Below are 26,252 nucleotides of genomic sequence, written 5' to 3' on the forward strand. Positions count from 1 at the left end.
AAGGAAATATGTAAACAATTGGAAGATCTGAGTAACTCAGTGAACCAATATTTCCAAGATAACCAATGCATAACACAAAATCATATGTGGGTAAAAGATCCATTCAAAGTACAAAATAGACCAATTGATTTTAATATAACAAAATATGGAAAGTCCATTGACATCATTTCAGAATCTACATTACATCTAACCTTTAAGAAACTACCACTTGTCAAGTTTTGGTGTATTATCAAAGAAGGATAGCCACATTTAAAATAATAATAATATTACTTTTCTGTGTAAAGCTGAATTTATATATATATATATATGCAGTTGGTTGTTCTAATTATGAGTCACATAAGGACTACACTTAGCCTTTGATTGATATGTTGCTTGAAGTCATTATTTCTCCCTTTTTCCTCTTTTGCAGTTTATCGGTTGAAGAAACTGTGTTGTTTGTCCTCTAGAGGTTTTCATAGTCTGGATTTTGCTAATTGCATCTTTGTGGTGTAGTTCAGCATAGGATGCCAAGTATTTCTTGTTGCAAAAGATGTGGGTTTTTGTTTTGTTTTTTTTTTAACTATACTTTTCCTAATGTATTATGAGATACAAAAAGGTAACTCCCCCTGATTTGAGACATTACTTGTGTGAAGAAACTTGCAATATCATGAGCTATTATAAGTCACATAAAAGGGGGGGTCTAGCTAAGTCTCATCCACAGTTGTTTATCCTGAAATAATAAAAGCTTTGCAAGACATAATTATTCAAAACCACCAGAGGATGGCATTTAAAAACACTCCAAGCTGTAAAGTGGCAAACAACATCCCTTGTGTGTCTTTTAAGTTATTTATCATAATCGTTATTAGGAAATAAAGGTTATTTGGTACATTCTGTCTGCCTTTCAAGTTTGTTACTTGTAAAGAATATAGTGTGTGAAATGGGCTAGATTTTAGTTTTGAGATTATTATGTGGGGGTCCTGAATAGAATTCTGGTGATTAAGAAGACATTGATACAACAAATTCTGTAATCATTAGTTGTGTAGGAAAGTGCCTAGCACATAGTTGGTGGGCAATATATTTTAATTGAATGAATGAATGAGTCTCCAGTTTAAATCCATAAACATGTAAAATACTACATTGGAATAGGGGAAAAAATATCCCAAGATGTAAGAACAAGTTGAAATAAGTTTTCATTTTTGTGATAGGAAATTCTCATCAAAGGTATGAAAAATTAATATTCACCTAATACCTAGACATTCTGCTTAATTAGCATTGTCCATACTTGTATTATTATAATCTCAATAAATATTTTTACAATTAGCCCCTACTCATCTTAGGCTATTATGAAAAACTAAAAAACCCACACCTATCACAATGGCTAAAATAAAAAATAGTGATAATACCACTAGGAACTGTAATAGGTGCATGTGATACATCATTGTGTGCTAATTTGTATTTCCTTGATGGTTAATGATGTTGAACGTCTTTCCCTGTGCTTGTTTGCCCTCTGTATGTCCTCTTCAGTGAAATGTCTCTTCATGTCTTCTGACTGTTTTCTAATTGAATTCTTTTTTTTAAAGTGTTGAGTTTCAGGAGTTGTTTTTTTTTTTTTTTAAATACAATCTAGATACAAGTTTTTGTGGGATGTGTGATTTGCAAATATTGTATTCCAGTCTGTAATTTGTCTTTTCAACTTCTTGACAGGGTCTTTGCAGAGCAAAGGTTTTTAGTTGTGGTGGAGCCTAGTTTATCACTTTTTTCTTATATGGATTGCCCTTTTGGGATCAAGCCTAAGGACTCTTTGCCTAGTCCTGGGCCCGAAAGATTTTCTGTTTTTTTCTGAAGGTGTATAGTTTTATGATTTATATTTCAATCTGTGATTCATTTTACGTTAATTTTTGCGTAAGGCGCAAGATTTAGGTCGAGGTTCATCTTTTGGCCTGTGGATGTCCCCTTGTTCCAGAACCATTTGTTGAAAAGGCTTTTCCTCTTGCATTGAATTGTTTTTGCACCTTTATAAAAAATCATTTGGGTGTATTTGTCTTTTTCTGTTGATCTCCGTGTCTGTCCCTCTGCCAGTACCCTACTGTCTTGACATCTGTAGCCTTAACATCAGGAAAAGGGATTCTTCTCATTTTATTCTTTTTCAAAATTATTTTGGCTATTCTAGGGTCTTTCTCTTTCCATATAAATTTTGGAATAACCCCATCTGTGTCTTAAGAAAATGTTGCTGGGATTTTTATAGGAACTGTGTTAAACCTATTGATCAATTTGGGGAGAATTTATCGCTTTACTATGGTGGATCTTCCAATTTATGAACACAATATGTCTCTTCCTTGATTTCTTTCAACAATGTCTTATAATTTTCAGCATAGAGAACCTGTATACCTTCTAAAAAAATCTTGTTTTTAAACAATTGGTTAACTCTCAACATTTAATATGCATTTACTATGTGCTAGTACTGTGCTTGGTGCTAGAAATACAAAAATGAAATACAAAACTTTGAGAGGCTAGAGGAACAGTTTAGAAGAGTATGTTGTTTGAATTGTTATTTTAGTTAATAGGAAAGTAGATAATTTTCTTCCCTCCAAAACAATGTAATTATAGTGAAATTGGAAATTGACTAGTATTTATTATTGCTAAAAGAACCACTAGATAGAACACGTTTGAGAGTACAGGCTTTGGAACAAGGCAGACCTGAGTTTGAAACCTAGCTCAGCCTTACTGGTCATTTGATGTTGGGCCAGTTGCTTGAGCTTTAGAAGCCTCATTTTTCTTATCCGCAAAATGGGATGATACTGAGCTCTTAGGATTTTTGTAAAGAGTAAAGGAAAATATGTGAAACAGTGCAGTGCCTGGAACATTTTAAGTGCTCTACACAATATAGCTATTTTACTATTAATTTCATCTCATATCAGGGCTAAAGAAAAAAAAGACAAGGAAGAAATGGATAATGGTTGAACCCAGGGTGGGAGTGGGAGAGAAACCGGGTACATTGAAATTAAATCATGATTATCATAAGAGAACACAGGAATTAGCTTTTCAAAGAGTCTAGCAGTCTGTCTTCAGAACTCTGTTTTCACATGTAGAACAGTAAGGATCAGTTAGTTTAAATTTTTAATTCTACTCTGCCTAGCTTTTTCTTATATACTAGATATAGTCATTAGGCCCAAGGAGTCATTAAAGTGTTTAATAAGGTTATTAAATTGACTAACTGCTGCTGCTGAAGCAATTTTCCAAGAAAATCCATATGATTCTAGGTAAGGGGCTCTGGAGCTGTCCTCTGTGGCTGACAGGCTGTCAACATTCCCTTGAAGGATGGTGGGCAGTGTCGTGAGGGATGCGTCTAATTAAGAGACTATAGGTGAACCTTGGCTTCCTGGGTGTGCTGTTCGTTGCTGGGAGTATGGTGAAACTTCACTAATTCCTACTAATTGCAGGGCAGGGGAGGGAGAGCCATCTGAATTATAGAATATTTTAAAATAAATGTACTTTTATTACTTTCAAGTACATATTTTAACTCCAACTAGGCTAACAAATTGTTGCCTGGTACAAGTCTTAGGGGACTGAGTTATTGAAGCTATCAGAATGATTTTCAATTATTTCTATGTAAATAGGTGCTTCTGGAGTTCTTTAGTGTGCTAGAAAACAGTTTGTTCTCATAGATCTTAAACATTGCTCTTGTATCCTTATGCTGTTAATTGGCACACCCTTAGAGGAAGGAGTTTGTTAAATTAAGATAAACTTTAGACTAGCTGCTAAGTAACTTATCATTAATTCATGGAGCCCAAGAACCCAAGTGGATGAGGTTTTTATTTATTTCAGCTGAAGTTTGATCTCATTTTTTTTTTTTCTGAAGGCAATTTGTTTATTCCTGTAGGCATTCATTTATGCATTAAATGATACTATATTAATGAAATGTATCGGATGTTTGAGGCACTCAAGTCTTACAAGACAGCCTAAGCTGCCCTACAGGAGCTTAGTGTCTGGTACAGGAAGCCTACAGATAATTATGGTATGGTACACTTAAGGTGTGGTGAGTAGGGACTATGCCCCAGGTGTGCCCAGAGGCGTTAGGGCTCAGAGGAGGGTCAAAGAAATCAGACCGGGTGAGTCAGAGAAGGATTTCCAGAAGGAGTGGTGACTGAATTTCATTCGAAAAAAGAATTGAAATGAGGACATAAAAAAAAAAAAAAAAAAAAAAAAAAAAAAAAAAAAAAAAAAAAAAAAGGAAAGAGGGTGGGGCTAGCAATCCAGGCAGAGAGAACAGTGTGTTCAAGGGCATGGAAGTGTGAAATGGCATGTTGTGCTTGCGGACCTAAGCTGAGACTTTGGAGATAAGTAGAGTGAAAATTATGAAAGGCTGTTTTGTGCTACCTGAGGAGTTTAAACTTGATCTTGAAGGTTATGGGGCAGCCTTTGAAGGATTTTCAGTGGAGAAGCAACATCATCAGTTGTAAATTTTAGAGCCATTTTTGTCTTAGTGTAGGGGATGCACTGGATATGGATTCAGAGTTACATTAGCAGCTCTTGCATTAATGTTGGGCAAGAGGCCCTTCAACCAAGGCAGTAGCAGAGGGAATAGAGTTGTGGGTGGTTCCAAGGAGAGTGAATCTGAAGGACTTGGTCAGTATGGTACTGGTGGGGGGATTGAAACAGAAGTCTGGGGGTACTGGATTTCTGGCTGGGGTTGGTGGAGGATGTTCTTCTCTGAGAGGGGAGCAAGGTGAGGTGAGAAGGCTGTGGGTACTGATGCTCATGGGACTTCTCGGTGGATCAGGCCAGAGGCTGGATACCTGGGAGCAATGCCAGGACTAGGATGGAGCTGTGGAAATCATCAGCTCATGTAGGTTGGTTGAATATGTTTGGATGAGGTCACCCTAGAATTGCAACAGGGTATGAAGAATGGCAGCCTAGGATGGCTCTTGGGCACAGCAACGTTTCAGGGACCAGAGAAGGAAGAAAAGCTTGCCATCCACAAAAGAATAGTGACATTTAGCCCTCCAATCAAATTAAAGATGTTCAGGATTGAAAAAAATATTTGGAGTCTTGATGCTGCAGTGATTTTGAGTATGCATTTAGAATGCATTGCTGTGTTCTTAGAAGACATTTTCTTTCCAGCATGGTTTTAGAATTTATATTCAACATAGTCTCTCCTAGATAATAATTAGACTTAAGGAGTAATAATAATGGCAGAGTCTGAGAATTCCAACCCATTGAGATGAGGAAAATAGATTCTTTACCATAATTTGTCATTATGATGTCTGTTCCTTTTACACATATTATGAAGTGCCTATGAAATCATTAGGTCACTCTGCCTTTTACTGAAAACCACATTGTTAGAGTGTTTGCTACTGGGTTTTTGAATTAATAATTTATTTTAGAATTTCTTAATTATTTAATGCCAATTAATGTGCCATGCACTCAGGTCATATAAGACAGTCTAAAGTGCGCTACAGGAGCTTAGCATCTGTGGGAAGACCCCAATGCTTTGGGTTGGCAAACATTTTTCTTTCTATGTAATAATACTTCATACTCATATAGCACTTAATGAAAATTTTCCCATTGCTTTCACCAGTATTTTATAATTTGACCCACCTAACAGACAGCTGAAATAGGTTGGATAGGAATTATTCCCATTTTCCCGGTGTGGAAACTGAGGCTCAGCAAATAAATTCATATTTAGGAAGTGAGTGAGCCAGAATTTACCCCTAGTCTTGTGACTATAAAGTCAGTGTTCTTTCCATGAAAAGGGACATGCTGCTCAAAGTCTCTATGTTAATACCTGGACAATAGCCAACAGATGGGAAAAAACCCTAATTTTTTCCCCAGAACTATTTGTTATTGCTACCATCATTGATTAATAATATGTTGAATGGTCAGGGGGAATGTGACTTTGTAGTAACTGTGGATTTTACAGTTTTAATTCGGAAACCTTTTTTTTGAAATCACAAATTGTAGCAAATTGAAAAATGTGTTTCCTTGCCTTTTCATTTTAGTTTACTCTGTGTGAAGGCCCACTATTTCCATAATGGGTGCATGTCTTCTACTGTTAATGTGGAATATAGAGCTCTTGGAAATAGTTAATTTCCCTTTTTGATATATCCAAGAACTTCTGCCTCTTGGATGGAAAAATGGAACTGCCAACACCCTCTGAGGGAGCGTGGCTTACATGTGATCTGGTGACTGGGACCCATCACCGTAGTCTGGCTGGAAGGGGCCAGGGTGGCCTAGACTGCGGTTGTCAGCATCCCACCGGCTCAGAATGAAGGCAGGGCCGACTTCATCAGACACGGTGTCCAGGGCCCACACGACTTTTGGGGGCCATGAAAGTGTTTTAATTCCTTTTAAAATCAGAAGAGTAAAGTGAACGTTTAGGTCAAAGGAAAGGTTTTAACATATACTATTACTATATTCATCTTTATACCAGTGTAGTTTTAAAGTATGATTTTTAATATTTTTTTGTGGAGGGAAGGACCCATGGAGGCCACAGTGCCTGGGGCCCACGCAAGTCAAGGAGCAGCTCTGAGTGTGTGTGTTTAGGGTTGAGGGTGAGGGTGGGCCACACGGTCCACTCTGAACTTGTGGTCTCTCCTATTCCAAACTTACTTGTCTTTGTGTTTATTGATTCATTGATGATTGATTGATTCATTCTAAGAAGTGTAGATATGTGAAAAGCACTACAAGTGAATGAGTTTAACACACCCACACACACACCCACACACACACAAACATACATACTGACAGGAGATGGAGGTGAAAAACAAAGACTAAGAGCAGAGTGCCTGGATTTTGCTTCTGTTTCTGTCTCTGGGCGGGATCTACTTTATTCCTGACCCAATCCCACTGTATGTAATTAGGGGATGTTATACATACTTTGCTTTAAAAGTTGTTTTTATAGTCCCTCTTAGAATGTACTTTTAAGAAATAATGGCCAAAACGTTTAGAGCATCGATAGATCGTTATCTTGTTTTTATTCTGTTTCTGTGTCTCCTAAATGATTTTTTAAAAATACATAATGAAAAGATTTTAAAATAAGACTTTTTAGAACATTAACTCATATTACCTATCTACTGAGAACAAGCAGTGGGTCAGAAGTCTTAATGCAAGAACAAAGTGTATGTTGTCCTAGAAGATAAAATTTGATAGGCAGCAAAAGTTATTTTCGGGCAATGTAGGCTATTTTTCTGATTTTTAAAAAGTCCTCTGTACTGAAAATTCTCATTATCTGAATAACAAAGTGGAGGTGCTTTGTCCAGAAACCGCATAATCTTCCTTACTCTTCTGCTCTAGAGCCATTGCAGCCTGCCTCTCCGATGTGCCCAGAAAAAGCCAGCAAGAGAGGCCTAAATTTCAGCCTGGAAGCCCCAATCATAACAAAAAGTTAAAATATTTCAAATGAAATTCAGTTAGCAAATTTATGATCACTGAATAAGAGATACTTTAAAATTTATCATACCAAACCTAATATATCTTTGCTGTACATTTTCATATTTTTAAACTAAACCTATTTAGTTAAGAGCACTTTTTGAAATGTGTTGTTTTAAATTTTACCCTGTATTTCCTCCTCTTATTATCTTTACAAAGGGACAAAATTACCATATCTACTGTATATGTTTTTTTTTTACATCTCTTAACTTTTACCGATAACACGAAGATATTATAAAGATGAAGTAATTTAATATATGGGAAATGTATTTTTAAAATAGAAAAGTACTGTGTAAAAGAAGGTGTTCATCTTTCTATTAATAAGTTGTTACCTCTTATTCTCATGAGGCTGGGTTGTATGCACAAAAGTTAATTTCAACTCTCTTTGCTTACCTTTCACGGGACCCTTGCCGCTCTTTCTTATTTGTGTTCTAGGAAGTGATTTACCAGGCAGGGCGCATAATTTTAATTTATAGAGATGAAGCAAGTAAGAAATGACTGCTTTTAAAATTTGAGGAGAGGTGAATGTATTTTTCGTGATTAAAAATTAAAAATCAGTTTCAGAGTGTACTCTATTGCCTTAAATAACCTGTAAAACTGTTGAAAAGTGTGTCCTGCTCAGTATTGCATTATTTAAGAAATTCCATTTGTGGCAAAAGTGTTTTCTGGACCTGCCTGTGGTGCCTGATTCATGAACTTTACTTCTTGTTTTTTAAAGGATTGTAACCGTGTTTCGGTTTTGTTCTGGTGCAGTCATTTCTCTGAGCTCTTTCTAGTCTGGCTGGCGATTCTGAAGCAGATTTCTGTTTATGATGCCGTTACAGGAATTTGTGAGCGTCTGGGTTCGAGATCCCAGGATTCAGAAGGAGGACTTTTGGCATTCTTATATTGATTATGAGATATGTATTCATGTAAGTATACAGTAAGTCATTAATAGATACAGTAATTTTTAGGTAGCATTCATTTTAAGGGATACTGTTATATACTTAAAATTGAAATTCGTAAAAGTTTTCCTAATTCAAAGAACTGAATTGGAATTATTACAACTAATGCTTGTATCTTAAATGAAGTAGTAAGATGATTCCTAAAGTTGAAAAAATATGTGTTTGAATTCCTTATTGTATCTTTATTAATATTCATATTAATGCTTATTGCCATCACATATGAAGATGTGAATAGATCCAAAATTTGTGGTTAAAGAATATTTATAGCTCATTAATGGTATTTCTTTGTGATCTGCTATAGTGTATTTCTAGATAATATAATGTCTAAAAAATCTTAAATTTTGAGAGAATATAGAGTTTTCTGGAAAAGTGATGTGTAGTGTTTTTTTTTTTTTTTTGAGACAGAGTCTCACTCTGTTGCCTGGACTAGAGTGCCATGGCATCAGCGTAGCTCACAGCAACCTCAAACTCCTGGGCTCAAGTGATCCTCCTGCCTCAGCCTCCCAAGTAGCTGGGACTACAGGCATGCACCACCATGCCCAGCTAATTTTTTCTATATATTTTAGTTGTCCAGCTAATTTCTTTCTATTTTTAGTAGAGACGGGCGTCTCACTCTTGGGCAGGCTAGTCTCGAACTCCTGAGCTCAAACGATCCTCCCGCCTTGGCCTCCCAGAGTACTAGGATTACAGGCGTGAGCCACCGCGCCTGGCTGATGTGTAGTGTTTTATACTTAGAATCAGAAAGTAAGAAATGAATATGTGCAATTAATTTGTCTACATTGTGAGTAATTAAGGTGATCAGTAAGCAACTAGAAGTGATGTAACTTGCTTGGATACTACTGTATCAAAATCACTTGAACAATGTGTAGTGTGTGGCCCTTTATGATCATCTTGAACAAAGGTCCGCAAACGTTTTCTATAAAGGTAGTAAATATCTTCAGCTTTGTGGGCCGTGCAGTCTCTGTCAAAACTACTCATTTCTGCTGTTGTAGGTGGAAAGCAGCCATAGACAGTGGATAAATGAATGAGCATGATTGTGTTCCAATAAAACTTTATGTGCAAAGACCAGTGGCAGACCAAATATGGCCCTCAGGATAGTTTATTGGCTCATGGTCTCGTGGTCTTGCAGATAGTCACTTTTTACATCTAAATCAGATGCAAACCAACTGCAAACTAAATGAGTTCAAATTTGGGAGCGTAGCAACTGGCTGAGATTATATCTGTGACCTCATTGCACAGATGATTGAAGTAAAATTTAGCCATCATTTAATCTTCTCGTTGTAAATAGCTAAATTAGTACATTGGACTCCCAAATACTAAACATAAACCTTTTTTTCCTTATTCTGCCTTCTCTTTTTTTTCCCCCTGAGGTTCTCCAACTTAGGAAATAAACAAAGTAAAAGCTCAGAACTGCTCTTTTGATTGTGCTAGAGGCCATGGCCAGGATATGCCATATATTTTGATTTGTTTTGGTTTTACACATACGCTCACACCAGAGTTGGATTCTGTGTGGAAAATTATGGCTTATAAGAATAAGCACTTGAAGTAAAACGAAATTCTTTAGTTGCCTTTTAACTTTCTCTTAAAAAACTTTGTGAGTCCTTATCACATACTTTATGATAGCCATGAAATTTAATTATTCTCAGGAGTTAATGAAAGTGTAGATTCTTCTCTGCTGTATAAATAGCATGACATGAATTCAGAAATCTCCATCTGGAGCCAAAAATGGTGGCTTCCACCAATAGTATGTGATGGTGTTTGGCACTTGTCTGAAATGCTAATAAATTGACAATGGATAAATCTTTTTGGCTTGGTGGGTAGGAGAAACAAGCAAATAGGTTTAGAGGAATTTAATCAATCGGTGATCTCAGTATAGCCTAATCCTGAAGAGGCTTCCACCTGTTGTGCAATTAAAAGTGGATGGTGGGCACTTGGGGATGCTGAGGCTGGGAGATGGCTTGAGGCTGGGAGTTTGAGACCAGCCTGAGCAACACAGCAAAACCCCGTCCCTATAAAAAATTTAAAAATTAGCCAGGCATGGTGGCATGCACCCGTAGTCCTAGCTACTTGGGAGGCTGAGGTGGGAGGATCGCTTGAGCCCAGGAGTTTGCAGCTACAGTGAGCTATGATTGTGCCACTGCACTCTAGCGTGGGCGACAGAGGAAGACTCTGTCTCAAAAAAAAATAAAACAGAATAAAGTGAATGGCAAGGCTGGAAAGTTGTAGTTGGCCTCTTTTAAATGCTGTACTCATAGAGCTTTGCAGATAGAGAAGCTGGGGCTTAACTTGTTTAAATTAACCTCAAGGGAAATGATATCAGTTAACTCTGAAATCTTAACGTTTACTTGGAATTTTAAACTAGTAGACTGTAGAGCTGGGTAGTTCATCATGGGTACTCTCCTAACCTCTCTGCAAATGAAGTGCTTATGGGTGGTCCTTAGTCTGATGTAGGTACCAGGTAGGTCTTTAGTTATTGACATCTATGATGATTGTGAGCAGAGAAATTAGAGGGAGTTTAAATTGGCCCAGCCTGCACCTGAGATGTCAGGAGTCCCTGCAGTGGTACTGAGAGGATACCTGCTCAAGCCTCATTAAGGCACTGATTCTGTTGTATGACGGTCTGCTGGCTTAGTCCCCAAGGAGCACGTTAGAGTGAGGCCCTGTTGTGCTCTGAAGTTCACCCACGAATGTTATCATGCCACCAACTCCTTCCGGTGTGTTTTGCTGTCATACCGTCAAAGATAGTGGGATTTAGACCAGTAGTTACTTTGGGGGTGAGTCTCTTAACCTCGCTGCATTCTGAGGTCTTCTGAACTTTCTATAAAGTTCAGGAATACTAGGAACTGTGCCATACATTTCATGGGAACATTTAAAAAACTAATGCACATAATTACTTAGATTGCCCAAGAAGAACAAGTAGTGGGCTTATTAAGTGGTAGAATACTAATTTTTGAAATAATATAAATCTTGGGGGCAAAAAAAATCTTTATTTGGTAATGTAAAGATTATAAAATAGAATTTTGAAATAAATATAGAGAATAGGGATGTTCTTATTTTCAAAAACCAGTAGACACAAATATTTGCTAGTTTCTTATTTTACCCAAAGGAGAATATTTACCCATCTTGTGGTTTTCCCAAAGGAAAAGCATTGTGGCTTAGCTTAGGATGGGGACTCTATAGGTGGCTTTTTCCAAGTGTTCCTTAGGGTAGCTGGAAAGAAACCAACACTTAGTAACTAATAATAATATTAATAGATAACATTTGCCAAGTGCTTATTATCAATCCTCACAACCACCCAGTGAAGCAGGTACGTACTGGCTGATCCCGTTTTTAGCACTCAGGGAGCTGAAGTGTAAGCAACTTGCCCTGTAGCAGAGCCAGGCCTGCAGTTCTGGTCTGCCTGTCCTCTATACCAGATGCTGCACAGCCACCTGTGGATCAGATCACACTCCCTGTCACAGCTAGCAGAGAAGGGAAGTGCTGTTCTCTAGTTTAAAAATGGTTTCTGGATTCCTGATGATTTGTGTGGTCTGTAGGGATGGTTATGTCGAGGAGATGAAGACTTCTGCTATGTTTTGTGAAGGGCCATGAGGAGGGGTCTCTAATCTTCAAAGGCTACCTGGATGGTGTTAAAATGCAACGGTTGATCCTGAGCTCTTACTGATCATTTATACCCTAGGATTTGTTTATTTTTGTGATTCATCCTTGAAAGTGGTGCTTATAGTCAGGTGAGCAGGAGGCTCCTTCAGGACACAAAAAGTGGCCAGGTCACACCTTGCCCTGGGACAACACGGCTCATTCATGTCATCCTGGCTGTCTTCGGGGCTGTTATGTTGGTGGGTTACGTGCAGGATTTCAGAGTACTTGCATAAATGTAAATATATTTTGGTGGTTTAAATCCTATTTAGAATGGATATTGGGATCATATTGGGAGTTACAGATATAATAAAAGCATTTTTTCCTTACGCGAGGCTCGTATGTTTTTATTTTTCTGTGCAGACTAATAGCATGTGTTTTACAATGAAAACATCCTGTGTACGAAGAAGATACAGAGAATTTGTGTGGCTGAGGCAGAGACTCCAAAGTAATGCATTGCTGGTGTAAGTAATTTTAAAGAGTATATTGAGCAGACTTTATTATTATGTTCAATATTTAAAAATTGATAGGCATTAAGATATATAAGATATGAAGGATATTATAGGCTTTCTTTTTGACTGCAGTATATATAGCTTCGGTTAGTTGTAGCTGAATTTAAAATTTATCACTTGGATTTCACCAGGATTTTATAGGTAATGACCATGAAAGACCTCAGAAATGTTTAAAGATGGGTTTTTCTTTAACTGATTTCCTCATATCCTTATGTAGCTATAAAATGTAGAATAATACCTATATAATAGCTACAAGATCATCATCATGCATAATTTGCCATCACTTTGAGGGATTTCTGTAATGAAACCACCTTGATTTGATCATTTAAAAATGTTTTTTTCTTTCTCATAAGACAACTGCCAGAACTTCCATCTAAAAACCTATTTTTCAACATGAACAATCGCCAGCATGTGGATCAGCGTCGGCAGGGTTTGGAAGATTTCCTCAGAAAGTAAGTGTACGGAAACTCCCGTGGCTGGACAAGAGATGAGAGCAAAATGCTTTGCAAGAGCTGGGTAATCACATAGGGGAGAGTATTGTTTCTGAAATGGTGTTTAATCCGCTCTAGGGCCAAGCTCGGTAGTCCATTTGCTATATTAGAGCGCCATCTTGTGGCTCGCATCATATGCTACATATTTGGGACCAAGTCTAGCAAGAAAACAATGAACTATAATAATTGAGTCAGATAATATATGGTTCCTTAAGCTGTAAAGCAGATCCAAATTACTTGGGAATGTAGCTGACAAAAATAAAAATTTCCAGGAAACATGTGCCTAATTATAAAAAGGCACTTCTTAAAAACGGTCTTCATTTACAACATTTAGGATTGACAGACCAAAATAAGCTTCACGATGGGCTGCTAATACCCTTTTGGGCTCCTTTAAATGAATGGCTTAACTCTAATCTTAAGAGGAAATGTTTATAGAGGAGTATTTGGTGGTGTCTGAATAGTCTCAGTGGGTTATTAACGCTGAATTACTCTGTCATGGTGGGTACTGCAGTTAAAGCTACTTGAATTCACATTACTATGATTTCCTTTGGAATGCTAGAATACCTGTTCCGTGGGAAGCAGTGTAGTGCACTGATTTGCATGCAGACTCTGAGGCCAGGCTGCCTGGGTTCAGATCCTGGCTCTGCTGTGTCTGTGTTTTCCCATCTATAAAATGGGATAATAACAGTACGTACATCATAGTTAATGAATGTAAAGCGTTCACAGTACTGTCTTGCATATAATGTGTCCTGTGTAAATGTTGGTTATTGTTTTAATGCAGTTAGACATGAAGTAGCTTTGAGCTTATTTTTCTAATTTCTTATTCTTTATAGATAAGAAAATAGGCTGAGTCATGTGACTACGAGGTAGCAGCAGGGCCCAGTCTCCTGATCTCTCATTCTTATTTTAGTACTTTCGGGATCCGAAGTCATCTCCTTTTGAGTTCACTAAATAGGACCCTAGAGCAAGCCTGAAAGAATAACCTGCGTTCTCCTCATTTGGCTCAGACATAAAGGGTTTGGGTATTAAGTATACACATGAATATTAATATTTATTTCTATTACATTGACATAGTGCCTTTCCTTTGAAGGCTGGTAGAGACATCTAGAAAGATCCAAGATTATAAATTGAGGGAGAGTGGGGAAAGGAAGAGAAGCCAGAGGAATAAAAATGAGAAGAGACCAGAAGAACTGATTAGCAGAGCCAAGTCCTCCAAAAACAGTGGAATTTTTGGGGATATCACAGGCATGACAGAACAAAGACCTGGTCGAGTTTTTCCTGCACTTTCCCTCTGAAGACAGCTCTGATTTTAATTGTTGTCTCTACAAGGCCCAGGTGGCTGATGGCCTCTCCCTTCAGATGTGGTCCCTGCAGCCCAAGTTTGCAGAGTGGCCTGTCGCTCTAGATGCTGCCCTGGGGAGCTGCAGCCTGGCTGTCACCAATGAGGCCTGGGCAGGGGTGGCTGAGTCCCACAGTCCCTGCCAGCACTGGGAGCAGCTTGTCTTCTGTAGAGAAGTCTCCTTATTTGAGGTGAAAAGACAGCATGGATCGCTGAATTTATGTCACTAGTTAAGCACAGGGCGTGTGTTTTTGACCAGGGATCCCTTCATTGTTTTGAACATAACATTTCCATCCACAGTTGATCTATCAAAATTAATGACTCAGTGAGTGTCATTCAGCCATCGTGGGGGTATGCTTGATCTGCATTATTTTTGCACATTGTATCGTTTCACTGTTTGCTGGTTATATTTGATGCACATGTTGTAGTGGAAAGTGTCCTGGTTCGGGAGTTTGAGGAGCTGGGGGTTCCTGGTCTCCCATGAGTCATGGTTCTTGATCCTCTGTGGCCTCTCCTGATCCCTCACCCTCTTCTCTGTGTCCTTCAAATTCTGATGCATGGCTCTCCTGTTCTTCGTCCAGTTTGCATGGCAGTAGCAACCTTCCATGTCTTTGCCTGTGTGACCCTCCTCCCCTACTGAGCCCAGGCCCGCTTTGGGAAACTGGACGTGATGTGCACTGTATCCTGACCCCAGCTTGATGCTCTCTGAGGCTCCATTGGTTACGCATTAAGTGCGGCCACCCATCAGCAGCCTGTACCTTGTTTATAGAGGAACTTTAGGAACCACAGCATTAAAATTTGAACTATGCCAGTATTGTAGACTTTTAACATATATTTAAAATCTGTTTTTTATGTAAGTTTTGAAGTTGTGATTCAGAAGCACTAAATACGTTCAAATCTTTTGAAACCAAAATGTCTCTTTGTGTGTGTGTGTGTGTGTGTGTGTGTGTGTGTGTATAAAATGTATTTTTTTCATTTTAAGATCATTTGTAGAGGAATTAGAAAATTCTTTCACTAGGAGCCAAATAAGAATAATTTCTACCATTTATTGAACATTTGCTACATGTTTGGTATTTTACATGTTTTATCTCAATACTCACAAAATCATAGGAATTGGGTATTATCTCAATTTTACAAAGAAGGAAATTATACGAAAGGTGGAGGCACTATATTCATCCTAGGAACTGGCAAATTTAAAATTAGCAGAATTATTAAATACTAGCTAAATTGGGTCAGTATGATTGTGAGATTTTTCAAATATATTCATTTTTCTTCCATCCCAACTATAATCTACCTTTTGTATTCTTTCCCCTGATTAATCATAAATTGAAAGCCACTCCTGATAGGTATGGAAAAAGGAGATTATAGACTAAAATTATAAATGCTGTTGGTAAGTCTCCAACTATGATTAACGGAATTCCTACTAATTGTTTAGGTTTGAGTGGGATTTTAGATTTGAATGGGCTTTTCAATTTAGGTTAGAATAGGTTTATTCATGAATCGGAGCCAGCTTTCCTCCTTCACTGAATTCATACCATTAATATAACCACATTTACCCTACAATTTAGACTTTTGTCTAATGGTTTTATATTTCTTAAAAATTTAAAGAATATAAGAGTTTTTTACAAAAGGCTACCATTAAAACACTGCAGCTAGTTTGACACACACACACACACACACACACACACACACACACACACACACACACCCCTTTTATAAGTCTTTGTGTTCAATAGAGGGCACCACAGCACAGATCATGAATGTCTTCAATGAAGATTTGTAGGTTTTATTTTTTTCAGCTATTTATTTTTAAATTAACTCAGCTACACAGGCTGAATTAATTTTTTTCTACATCAAACCGCTAATCTTCCACATACTATACAGATGTGTATGTACATCATCATATTGGGCTCAGGAGACCCAGGACATCTTTGGCCAGGAATAAATGATCTTGTGTAGCTATATATTGTTCTCAGCTAAACCAAGATACAATATACCTAATAAAATCATGTTGAGGAAAATCAGATTTTCAACTGTGTTCAATTCAAGGAAAAAACAGGTTTTACTTTGTTTAAAGTTGTTATGGGGAAGGAAATAACTTTTGAGTCATGTTGTAAATATCATTTTAGAAATTCCTTTAAAATCCTAGAGACTATTTTTTGTTCCTTTTACAAAGCCTTGAAAATCATATACATTTTATTTTTATGAAGGCTTCTAAAATGACATTTTATTGACTGTTTTACAAAGTACTCTTTATATTAAGTTTGAAGTTGATTTTCTGCTATTCGATTTGTTTGTGGAACAGGTGGCACAAATATGACTAAGGAAAAAATAGGATTTAATATTATAATAGTGGTAATCACAACCCTCTCTGATAGACAGTAAACCAAATAGTATTCAGAATGAACTAATTATGCTTACTGAATGAGATGGGAAAACAGTCGAAATTTTGCATTTTAATTTTTTAATTCTTCTTTTTTTTTTTAGAGACAGGGTTTTGCTCTGTTGCCCAGGCTGGAGGACAGTGGCACAATCTTAGCTCACTGCAGCCTCAATTTCCTGGGCTCAGGTGATCCTCCTGCCTTAGCCTCCCGAGCAGCTAGGACAATAGGTGCATGCCACCATGTCTGGCTGATATTTTAAAATTTTTTGTAGAGATGAGGTCTTGCTGTGTTGCCCAGGCTGGTCTTGAACTCCTGGCCTCCAGGGATCCTCCCACCTTGGCCTCCCAGAGTGCTAGGATTACAGGTGGAAACCTGACCGAATTTTAAATTTCAGAATGAAATACCTGATTGTAAAATAAAAAGCATAAATTAAAAAGTTACCTTTGCTTATTTAAAACTCATACCCATAGAGTATGGTGGCATACATTTAGCCAGTGAGTGAGAGAGGAGATTCCAAAAGCCAAAACGGTGCCTAGCAGACCTGCTGTGTTTGAACACTGGCCCTATGTGAGTGTTCTCATGTTCCTTCTCCAGCCACATCTTCAGAATTGTGAGCGGGGTGGGCCAGGCTCCTTTTTTCACCTGTGTGTCCTCCAGATGGCAGTATTAAGCAGAAAAGAAAACACTGGGAAATAATGAGTCTAATGTACAGTAAAATTGGAAATTGAATTATAGCGCAAGAAAAAGGACAGTAGCCTTGAGGTCCCGATCAACCTGGACTCTGATCACTTTTGTTTGCTGTACCCATGTGTTAGGTTACTAGCAAGTTAATAACAGCGCGTGAGTGGTTCAAGGCTCAGTAAAATTGCTTCAGACATGAAATAAAGCTAAAATGAATTTGTGTCCAATATCATTGGCATTAGTGCTCATTACTTTTGTGGTGTAATGCCTCAAACCATCTAAAATCAATTTTAAAGATTACCCATTATTTTATAAAGAAAATAAAACACAATCCCAAGAGAAACAAAGCAGTGAGTATAATCCTATGAACAGTTACTTGTATTATGGCTGGCAGGAAACCACTGACAGAAGGCCACAGGAAACACTTTGCTCAAACTTCACAGCGAATCCGAGTTAATATTAATGGGTTGTTGCTATATAACTCTTCTCTTAATTTGATGTGTTTAAAACAAGAATGGTAAACATTTGTAAATGTAGAAAATAAATCTTGAAGAGTAATAAAAGGAATTTACTACTTAGCTACTTGTACTTGGTAAATTAATCTTTTATCATGTGACATGGTCTGCTTCTGGGAGAACCCAGGGCACAGGACACAGAGGGAAAGGAAGTATTTGGCTGCTTTGCTTGAGATTTTGCCTTTTAAAAAGCACAAAGGTTTTACTTTTCCTTTTAGTAGACCAGTAAAGAATATTTTCTCAAGCTATGTTTGTAAGCCTGTTGAAGCAAAGGGGATGGCTAGGTTTTGGTTTTGATATTGTGCACTTTTAGACATTTGCCTTCTTCCAGAAATAATTCGGTTTTATTATGAAGAAAAGGACTTGGTTGGTATTCTAATGACCTTGGATTTTAACTAAATTGATATTAATGGCCAAAGAGATTTACTTTCCTAATTACTTGTTTAAACATGCAGGATATAAGGTAAGGTTCATTTGGTCTGAAACACATGATCTATTTTTCATAGATCTCTATATGAAAAATCCCATGTTGGACAAAATTATACTTGGATTTTAGTGTTCTAGTTTTGTTCCCTATATCTGGTCTTAGTATCTCCTGTTCTATCATTATTGAATTATTAATAGATACTAAATTATCATAATGCCAAAATCTTTGCTAAAAAGGTAAAACCAGTTTTCATTTAAATATAAAGGTATACTTTGACTTGATTTCATATTCTAAGACATGTATTTCAGAAAAAAACACATTCACTGATGGTATGAATTTGTACATGTATAGATTTTGCTAAAGGATAATTTTTACTCTTCTGTGTAGTTCTAATGCACTAATTGAAATTTGTACTATCTTTGTAAACTTTGATCTGGAGTGTGAGAAGACTAGTACATACTCATCACAAAATTGTCATATTTTAACTATATAAAATTGGCTGAAATCAATTTTATTAGGTTATTCATTTTGACAATATAGAGATGCAGTGCCCTGAAGTTTTGGAGAAATTTGTAGTCAACTTTAGGTATTAAAAAAAAAACAAAACTACCTCTTACATGAGCCCTTGTAAACATGTACTTATGTACATAAACCTACTTGTAAAGTTTTAAAATGTAAAGCATGCTGAGAAATGTATTGACTTTTTCATATAATTTTTAATAGTAGTTGAAAGTTTTGATGTTTCACGACAGCCTATCCAATAAAGATCACTGAATTGACATGCTGTTGGCAATAAATTTTTTTTAAGTAGAATAAATTTCTATGACTATATAAGCAAAATATTTCCATAATTAATCCACATGGTCATAACAGATGGTTAAATTGAAGAAATGTCCTTGAAGTTATTCTTTTAACAGATGTTCTTAACTATTAGCTTCATGTTTTTACTCACCTAAATTTCCAAATAATTGAATAAAAGTTAACATATGCTTTCATCCCTTTAATAGGCAGAGCCCATAATTGATGCAAAGTTTACCACAGTAGAGAAATTACTTCAGTGGTACATTTCTAATGTTTTTCTTTCTCCTACCCTATAACTGACCATTCCTGTTCACCGATTATTTTTCCTTTTTTTCTTTTACATAGAGTCCTGCAGAATGCACTTTTGCTTTCAGATAGCAGCCTTCACCTCTTCTTGCAGAGCCAACTGAATTCAGAAGACATTGAGGCGTGTGTTTCTGGGCAGACTAAGTACTCTGTGGAAGAAGCAATTCACAAGTTTGCCTTGATGAACAGACGTTTCCCTGAAGAAGATGAAGAAGGAAAAAAAGAAAATGATATAGATTATGATTCAGAAAGGTATTTCCTTGCGTTTTGATTTAATGTGTATGTATTTATATAACACATAGCGCACATATGCATGTGTATAGAAATACACACATACTTCACTTTTTTGTTGATGTAATACTAAGATAATGAAAAAATTAATTGACTGAGATTTTATTGAGCTGTGACAGCTCATCATAGTAGTCTTCACACACACCTCCACACCGAATTAATGAATGCAGTAGAAATTCAATTATCTGCATTCTGATTATGTGACTTTCATTTAGTCAGACTTGAATTATTCGCGTTTAAATTATCTAGCTAAAAAAATATCCAACTGCACTCCAAATGGCTAATTAAAAGTCCAAATTTCCTGTCTCTCTTTGTGACTGGAGATAATTAAAGTTCTCCTCTGTTACTCAGGCTTTGAGTGTGTTGTGAAAACCAATTTCCTCTTTTTATTATTTTCCCCCTCTCTTCTTTTCCAGTTCATCCTCTGGGCTTGGACACAGTAGTGATGACAGCAGTTCACATGGATGTAAAATAAGTACAGCTCTGCAGGAATCCTGAAAAATAATTCTAATGTTACTATCTTAGGAACAGCAAATTATGTCCAGTCATCGGGAAGAAAAGCTTGGTAATAAATAATATATTCTTACCTAAAGCTCAGTCATGATGTTAGGTATTTAAAATTCTTAAAGACATGGAGTTATTTATTAGTGGTATTTTTATGTTGTCTTATTTTAGCCAAGCTTCTGTATCAAGCTAAAGTCCTGTGAATGCAATAGTATCCTTATAGCTCAACATTATTGGTAAACGAGATCCTGCCCTCAAATGAAATGATTTATATGTTAAAAAAAAAAAAACAAAAACCTAGTTGGTTTTATTGAATTTTAAAAGATAGGTAAATAGGTAGCATTTAAAATCAAGATAGAGCATTCTTTCTTGTATCAATGGGGCAGTGTTACCGTAAACACAGCATATATATTAACCACTTTGAAGAGTAAACAGCATAGACCAGACTGCTTCTCTCAGACATGTGGCTGATATTTTGTGGATCTCTTCTGTGCACTGGCAAAACACTTTGCTTTTGGGTGTTTGACTGATATATTTTAAGAATATTTAATCTTGACAGTATTCTATTTCACACTTAGATGGAAAATGTATCTTATGAATAAAGATGTATTAAAATAATGTTTACATCTTAGAAAAAACAGAAATAGTGCTAGTAATTTTACTTCTAATTTCAATATGTAGATTCAGAAATACATTTTCACTGTCCAAAATCAGCTTAAACAAATGGTTTCTGGAAATAAATCATTTGTTTTCATTATCCTTGTGTGATCAGAATTATAGGTTAATGATTTATTTTCTGACAAAATGTGCAATTTCTTATCTCTAGATAACATTCAGCATCAGTGGTGGCTACTTATTGCTTAAGTCAAAAGAAGGATCTTATAAAAATTAATAAATTTAATTTTACCAATAAATATTTCCAAAATTTAGAAGAAGATGTCAACCTGCTAATTTCAGAATTAATTATTCATTTTTACAAAGCCCTTTACTTTTAAACATGTACATGAAGATTGGTATAATTTTAATGAAATGTCTTTTTTGTTTGTTTTTAGTGGCCCAAACATCATATGTCTTAGATAAACTACTTTGAACTTCAAATTTCAGATGAGGCAGCATTTTCCTGAGATAATTACCCAAGTTTCTTTGTTGAATGGAACAAAAATATCTCTGTGAAACTAACAGAAAGATATTTTCACATAACTGGATAACTTGTTGCTTTAATTAAATGTTACTCAGCCTAATTGGAGAGTAACAAAGGCTAGTATAAAAAGTAACCATTTCATTTTAATTATTATTGTATTTTTAAAAAGTCTTTATAATGCTTGTTTCAGAAAAAAATAAAACAAAACAGAAAACTGCAAATCAACAGAAAAAATTCAATTTAGAGTAAGAATGATTATCCTTTTTATGGTTTGGTTTAAAACATTATTAAATTTTTGTAAACATTTCGATTTAATGTATCTTGGATCTTCATTATGCTAACACAGGAAAAGAAAAGATTTAGCAATCTCTTATCTTTCTAACATGAAAAGTTTGCCATCTGGGCATTTAAGAGCTATCCCCATTCCCTCAGCAATGTGTATTTGAATTCACAATATTTCTGTTTTACAGCAGTTTTGAAAAGCATATACTGTGCCACCAATTGTCATGTTATTTTTAGATGATATAAGATAACCATCAATAATAAGTACTGCCTCAATATTTGGTATGTAAATGTCATGAAATCATCATTTTCACAATAAACATGAAAAAAAAAATCAACTTTGCTGGATCACTTATTTTATACAAGAGAATATATTTCTTCTGACTCAGACCAAAACTCAATGTGTTTTTGAATTATCGGGAATTTTTTATGAAGAACTTTGGTAAAACTTGGTTTAATATTCACTATAGCTGTACATATTTGAGGCTTTTAGCTGTGGTTTGGCTTTGCTATCTAAGCACTGGCATCTTAAAACAGATTTCTTGCAGCTGATATATTTAGATGAACTTCAGCTCCCAGTGGTTTTCTTGCTTTGTCTCTTATTTTCCTCTGGCATATTTTTATAAAACTTCTTCCAGGAAAAGAAAGTAATTACTTATGTAGCTAAATAGAATAGAGGTTTATTTAGCACTATTTTTAATGTGACTTCAATTTAAAGAATTCTAATCCTGGATGCTTTATGATTTACATACAGCAAAACTATTCCCTCACTAATTCTGAAAGGGTAAACTATTTGCTTGTAAAGCCAGCTTATGTGTTTTATTTTATAACTGGATTTATATATAACTCAAAGGTGTCAAAAATGAAAGTTGACAACCTGTTACTTAAGGCCTCTTTCAAAGTCCCGCTTAGAAGAAAGTGATTTATTTGTTGTTAAAATTTCAAGTTTTAAAAATTACTAGGGAAAAACACAAATGTTTATCTTTAAGCAGTTATTGTTCCTTAAGATATTAAATATCTTGCCAGAGCTTTTCAAGTCTAGTTCACATTTTATTGAAAAATTAAATACAAACAAGTGACAAAGTAAAAGAACAAAATTTCTTTTATGACTATTAAGAATTTAAACAAATTCATTTAACCTAGCCACGATTACCGTTATATCCAATAGTAAATTGGATGTTGTTTTGAACTCGTTTGTTTTTTTGGTGCCTTAAGGATTCATCATTATTGAGCTACTGTGGTACAAAAAAGGTTTTCAGTATTTGAGCTGTAAAGAAAGACCCCTTTTCATAGGAGGCCTGTAAAATTTAAAGACAAATGTAACAAAACTTTATTGTTTCTCAATAATCTTTCTCTTAACATTTAAATTACTTAGTTGGTATCCTATGAATACAATGCATCTTTTCAACGAAGAAAACAATTTATTTCAATACAATTTTGTGTTTTTGTTTGGAATACAGACCTTTTTCTTAGTTTATTATATATAAACACATTTTCAAATACAAAATGCTGTCTGAAATTAGTTATTGCAATTTGATATTCAAAGCATAGATACAGTTTTCTTTGCAAATAAAGGTCATAAGAAAATACATTTTAATAGAGTGGAATTAAAAAATTTTAGAAGGATGTAAATAAGCAACAATTTCTTTACATTGGATATATTTACAGCGGACTTTGGTTCTATTCTTTCCCATATGCATCTTACAAACGAGTCACCATTGTTCCCTTAAGTCAGACACAATTGCTCTTCACTCTTACTGGAAACTTTTCTAGATCACTGTTATGAACAGTGCATTGGACACTAATTTATTTTAGCTGCACAAACTCTTGTAGTTAATGACCCTTTCTCTTTCTCCAAAATTCCAAAAACTTCTTTTCAACAGATAGAGAGGAAAAGAGAAAAAAAAAAAAAAAAAATATATATATATATATATATATAAGCTGCAATTTTCTGCTGAATTTAAACTCTGCTCTAAAGACACTATGCAAATGACTTATGCTAAAGAGGAAAATACCCTTTCTCCCCCGGCGAGAAGTGTAGCTTCCTCCAAAACCCCACACCGCTTGTCTTTGCTGCTAGAGGCACAGCACGGGCATAATTTGTGGTTGTGTTTTTGCTAGTTTCTTACCTCTGGGCCTTCTTTATAGCTCTGCCCCCCACCCCACTGGCGGTGGCGCTCCCGCGGCTGCACGCTCGGCCGCCTGTTGGCTGCGGTGCCTCGCGGCTCGCGCACACTCCCCCGCGCCGCGTCCCGCACACGCGCGCTCCCGCCTCCTCCCGCCCGGGCCGCTCCGCCGGCGGCGGTGACTGGGCGGCAGGTAGCCAGCCAGCCAGCCGGCCTCGGTCCGGTAACCCATGGCAACCGCCCTGGTAACCCATAGCAACTGCACTGTGGAAAGGAAAAAAAAAAACCGGGTGGAGGGGGGCGGCGGGTGGTGAGTGGGAACAACAACCACAAAAAGACAGCGATTTACAGCCCGGGCCCGCAGCTCCCTGCCCCACCTGCTCCAGACGTGGGCACCGCGGGGCCCCTAACAGCGTTAGGATGGCAACTCTGGCCGTAGTAATAACGATAAAATACTAATGGCGAAGGGCTTCGGGGGAGTGGGTTTGGTGTGGGAGGCGGCTTTGAATACTGATGACCCTCCGGGCCTCCCGGTTCCCAGGCTGGCAGGGGCCCTCCGGGTTGGAAGTGCGTGGAGCGGGCCCCGCTGCCCGACGGCTGGGTGCGGGTCGGCTGCGCTGGAGCCGGCGGGGGCGGCGTCCCCCAGCCCGGGCCTGGACTGCAGCCTTTGTTCTGCAGATGCTCGCGCGGCGCTGCGGCCCCAGCCCCGCCGCCGGGCCGCAGAGGGCGACGACGCGCCGCCCCGGCCTGGGTGTGGCCGAGCCCTGGAGGGTCCCGCGAGCACCCGCGGCCGCGGTGGGGCTGCGGCAAAGCCTCCCGCATCCGAAGTGTTTCCAAATGCACGCGAATCGCACACATGAGTTAACCCCGTTCCCCTCTAGTCCACCCAGGACTCTAAAACCTGCCCCGCGGGCGCGCCGTCGCCTTAACCTGCCCTCCCGTCCAGAGCGGGGGCGACAGTTGCGCCTGGTGGCGGGACTGGGCCGTTAGGGAAGAAGCGCGTGCCTCCGGGCCCAGAAACAGCCCTGGGTCAGGGTGGTACGTGTGTGTGTGTGTGTGCGTGTATTGGTGGGTACAGGCGGGAGGTACAAGTTCCCCACCCTGTTAGCCTTGGGGCCCAGAAACGGAGCTGTGTTCTTTGCCCCAGAAAAAAAGAAGGGGCGCGTGGCCGGTGATATAGGGTGCAAGGCCGCCGGAGGACAGAAGGGGGCGCTGGAGGGCCAGCGCAGCGGCTGCATCCCCCTCTGGAGACTGGCCACCTGGGGTCTGGCTGGCTGCCTACGCGGTGGAGTGGTGCTAGGCTCCCAAGCAGAAAGAACCTGCTCCCCACATGGGTTTCGGTCTGTGCTTAGGAGCATCATTTACTCACTCGTGTATTCGTAGAAACCCTATCCCGCAAGAAGATGATTCAGGAAACACAGCTGGAACTGTTTCCCTTTGGTACAGAGCACCTGCGTGCCTAAAGGTCCACCAAGAGATGTAGTGGGGTGAAAAGGGTCTGCACTAGGAATCTGGAGGTTGCAGTTCCAGGTCGAGTTCTAACCAGCTGTGATTCCAAGCATATTTTGATGTTTTTAAAAGGAAAAGGCTTGGCCCGGATGCTTTTGAAGTCCTCTGACACTTCAATTATTCTATCTCTGCAGGTGTGTACCTAAATCCAAATAGCAAAACTATCAGGAACATCTTTTTGAAAGCAAAGACCTATGCAAGTATAATATATACCCACTTGTATAGTATATTTCCTGAAAGGTGATTAAATCAACTGGGTTTAATATATCTAATACTTTCACTGGTAGACAAAGGAAGTTGGCTATGTAAAGAATCTTGTTTTAATGTTTCACGGAGACAAGAATCTTAGCTCTCAGGGAAACGGTCTATTTTTCACAAATATGCACATTCTGGGTTCTGCTCCCTACAGAGCACTCAGTCCCGGGGCATCTGTGTGAACTGTTCAGAAGTAAAACACAGACCCTTGCCTGGCCTGGGATCCATGCAGTACACTCCCAGCCCTCTTGCATAGTGGTGTACCGGGAGCCCTGTGCCTTCATTTAATTTTTTTTTTTTAACAAAAGCAATTATAGAAAAGTGCAAATTTAACGTGTGACATTTAACATTTTGCCGTGGCAGGCAGCCTCCACTTAAATGGGGCCTTTCTGCGGAACAACAGGAGCCAAAAGGCCTTGTGTCATGGAGTAATGTAAGACACAATCTGGGCTGCAAACGCACAATGAATCGGGAAGGATTTATGTAATTAATTGACCAGTCTTAACCTGTTATCGTGATGTAAGGAATTTGGAACTCATTAATTTGGGCTCTGACAGATTTCATATTAGAGCTGGCAAATATGGATTGAGCCTCTTATTCTTGTAGCAGCTGGAATTTCCATGACAGTGAGGATTAGTGAAGAAGACCTATTGCTGGAGTCAAACTGCCTCTTTGTAATCAGTAGCCCTGTTCTGCATTAA

At 37.8% G+C, this 26,252-nt stretch overlaps 1 protein-coding gene across 4 annotated transcripts in view; it reads left to right on the forward strand.

Annotated features, from left to right (window-relative positions):
• Positions 1 to 21,995, forward strand: part of SNX10 (sorting nexin 10) — a 71,891-nt gene extending 49,896 nt beyond the window's left edge. For all 4 annotated transcript variants that reach the window (XM_012640742.1, XM_012640743.1, XM_012640744.1 and 1 more), the window contains exons 3-7: positions 8,232 to 8,318; positions 12,351 to 12,451; positions 12,853 to 12,951; positions 19,483 to 19,695; positions 20,151 to 21,995. In XM_012640742.1, coding sequence (XP_012496196.1) covers positions 8,232 to 8,318; positions 12,351 to 12,451; positions 12,853 to 12,951; positions 19,483 to 19,695; positions 20,151 to 20,232 — 582 coding nt within the window. In that variant the 3' untranslated portion in view covers positions 20,233 to 21,995. The remainder of the gene's footprint in view (positions 1 to 8,231; positions 8,319 to 12,350; positions 12,452 to 12,852; positions 12,952 to 19,482; positions 19,696 to 20,150) is intronic.
• Positions 21,996 to 26,252: the final 4,257 nt, after the last annotated feature.

Source organism: Propithecus coquereli, unplaced genomic scaffold (genome assembly GCF_000956105.1).
Source record: "Propithecus coquereli isolate 6110/MARCELLA unplaced genomic scaffold, Pcoq_1.0 Scaffold156, whole genome shotgun sequence".
Classification (NCBI taxonomy): Eukaryota; Metazoa; Chordata; class Mammalia; order Primates; family Indriidae; genus Propithecus; species Propithecus coquereli.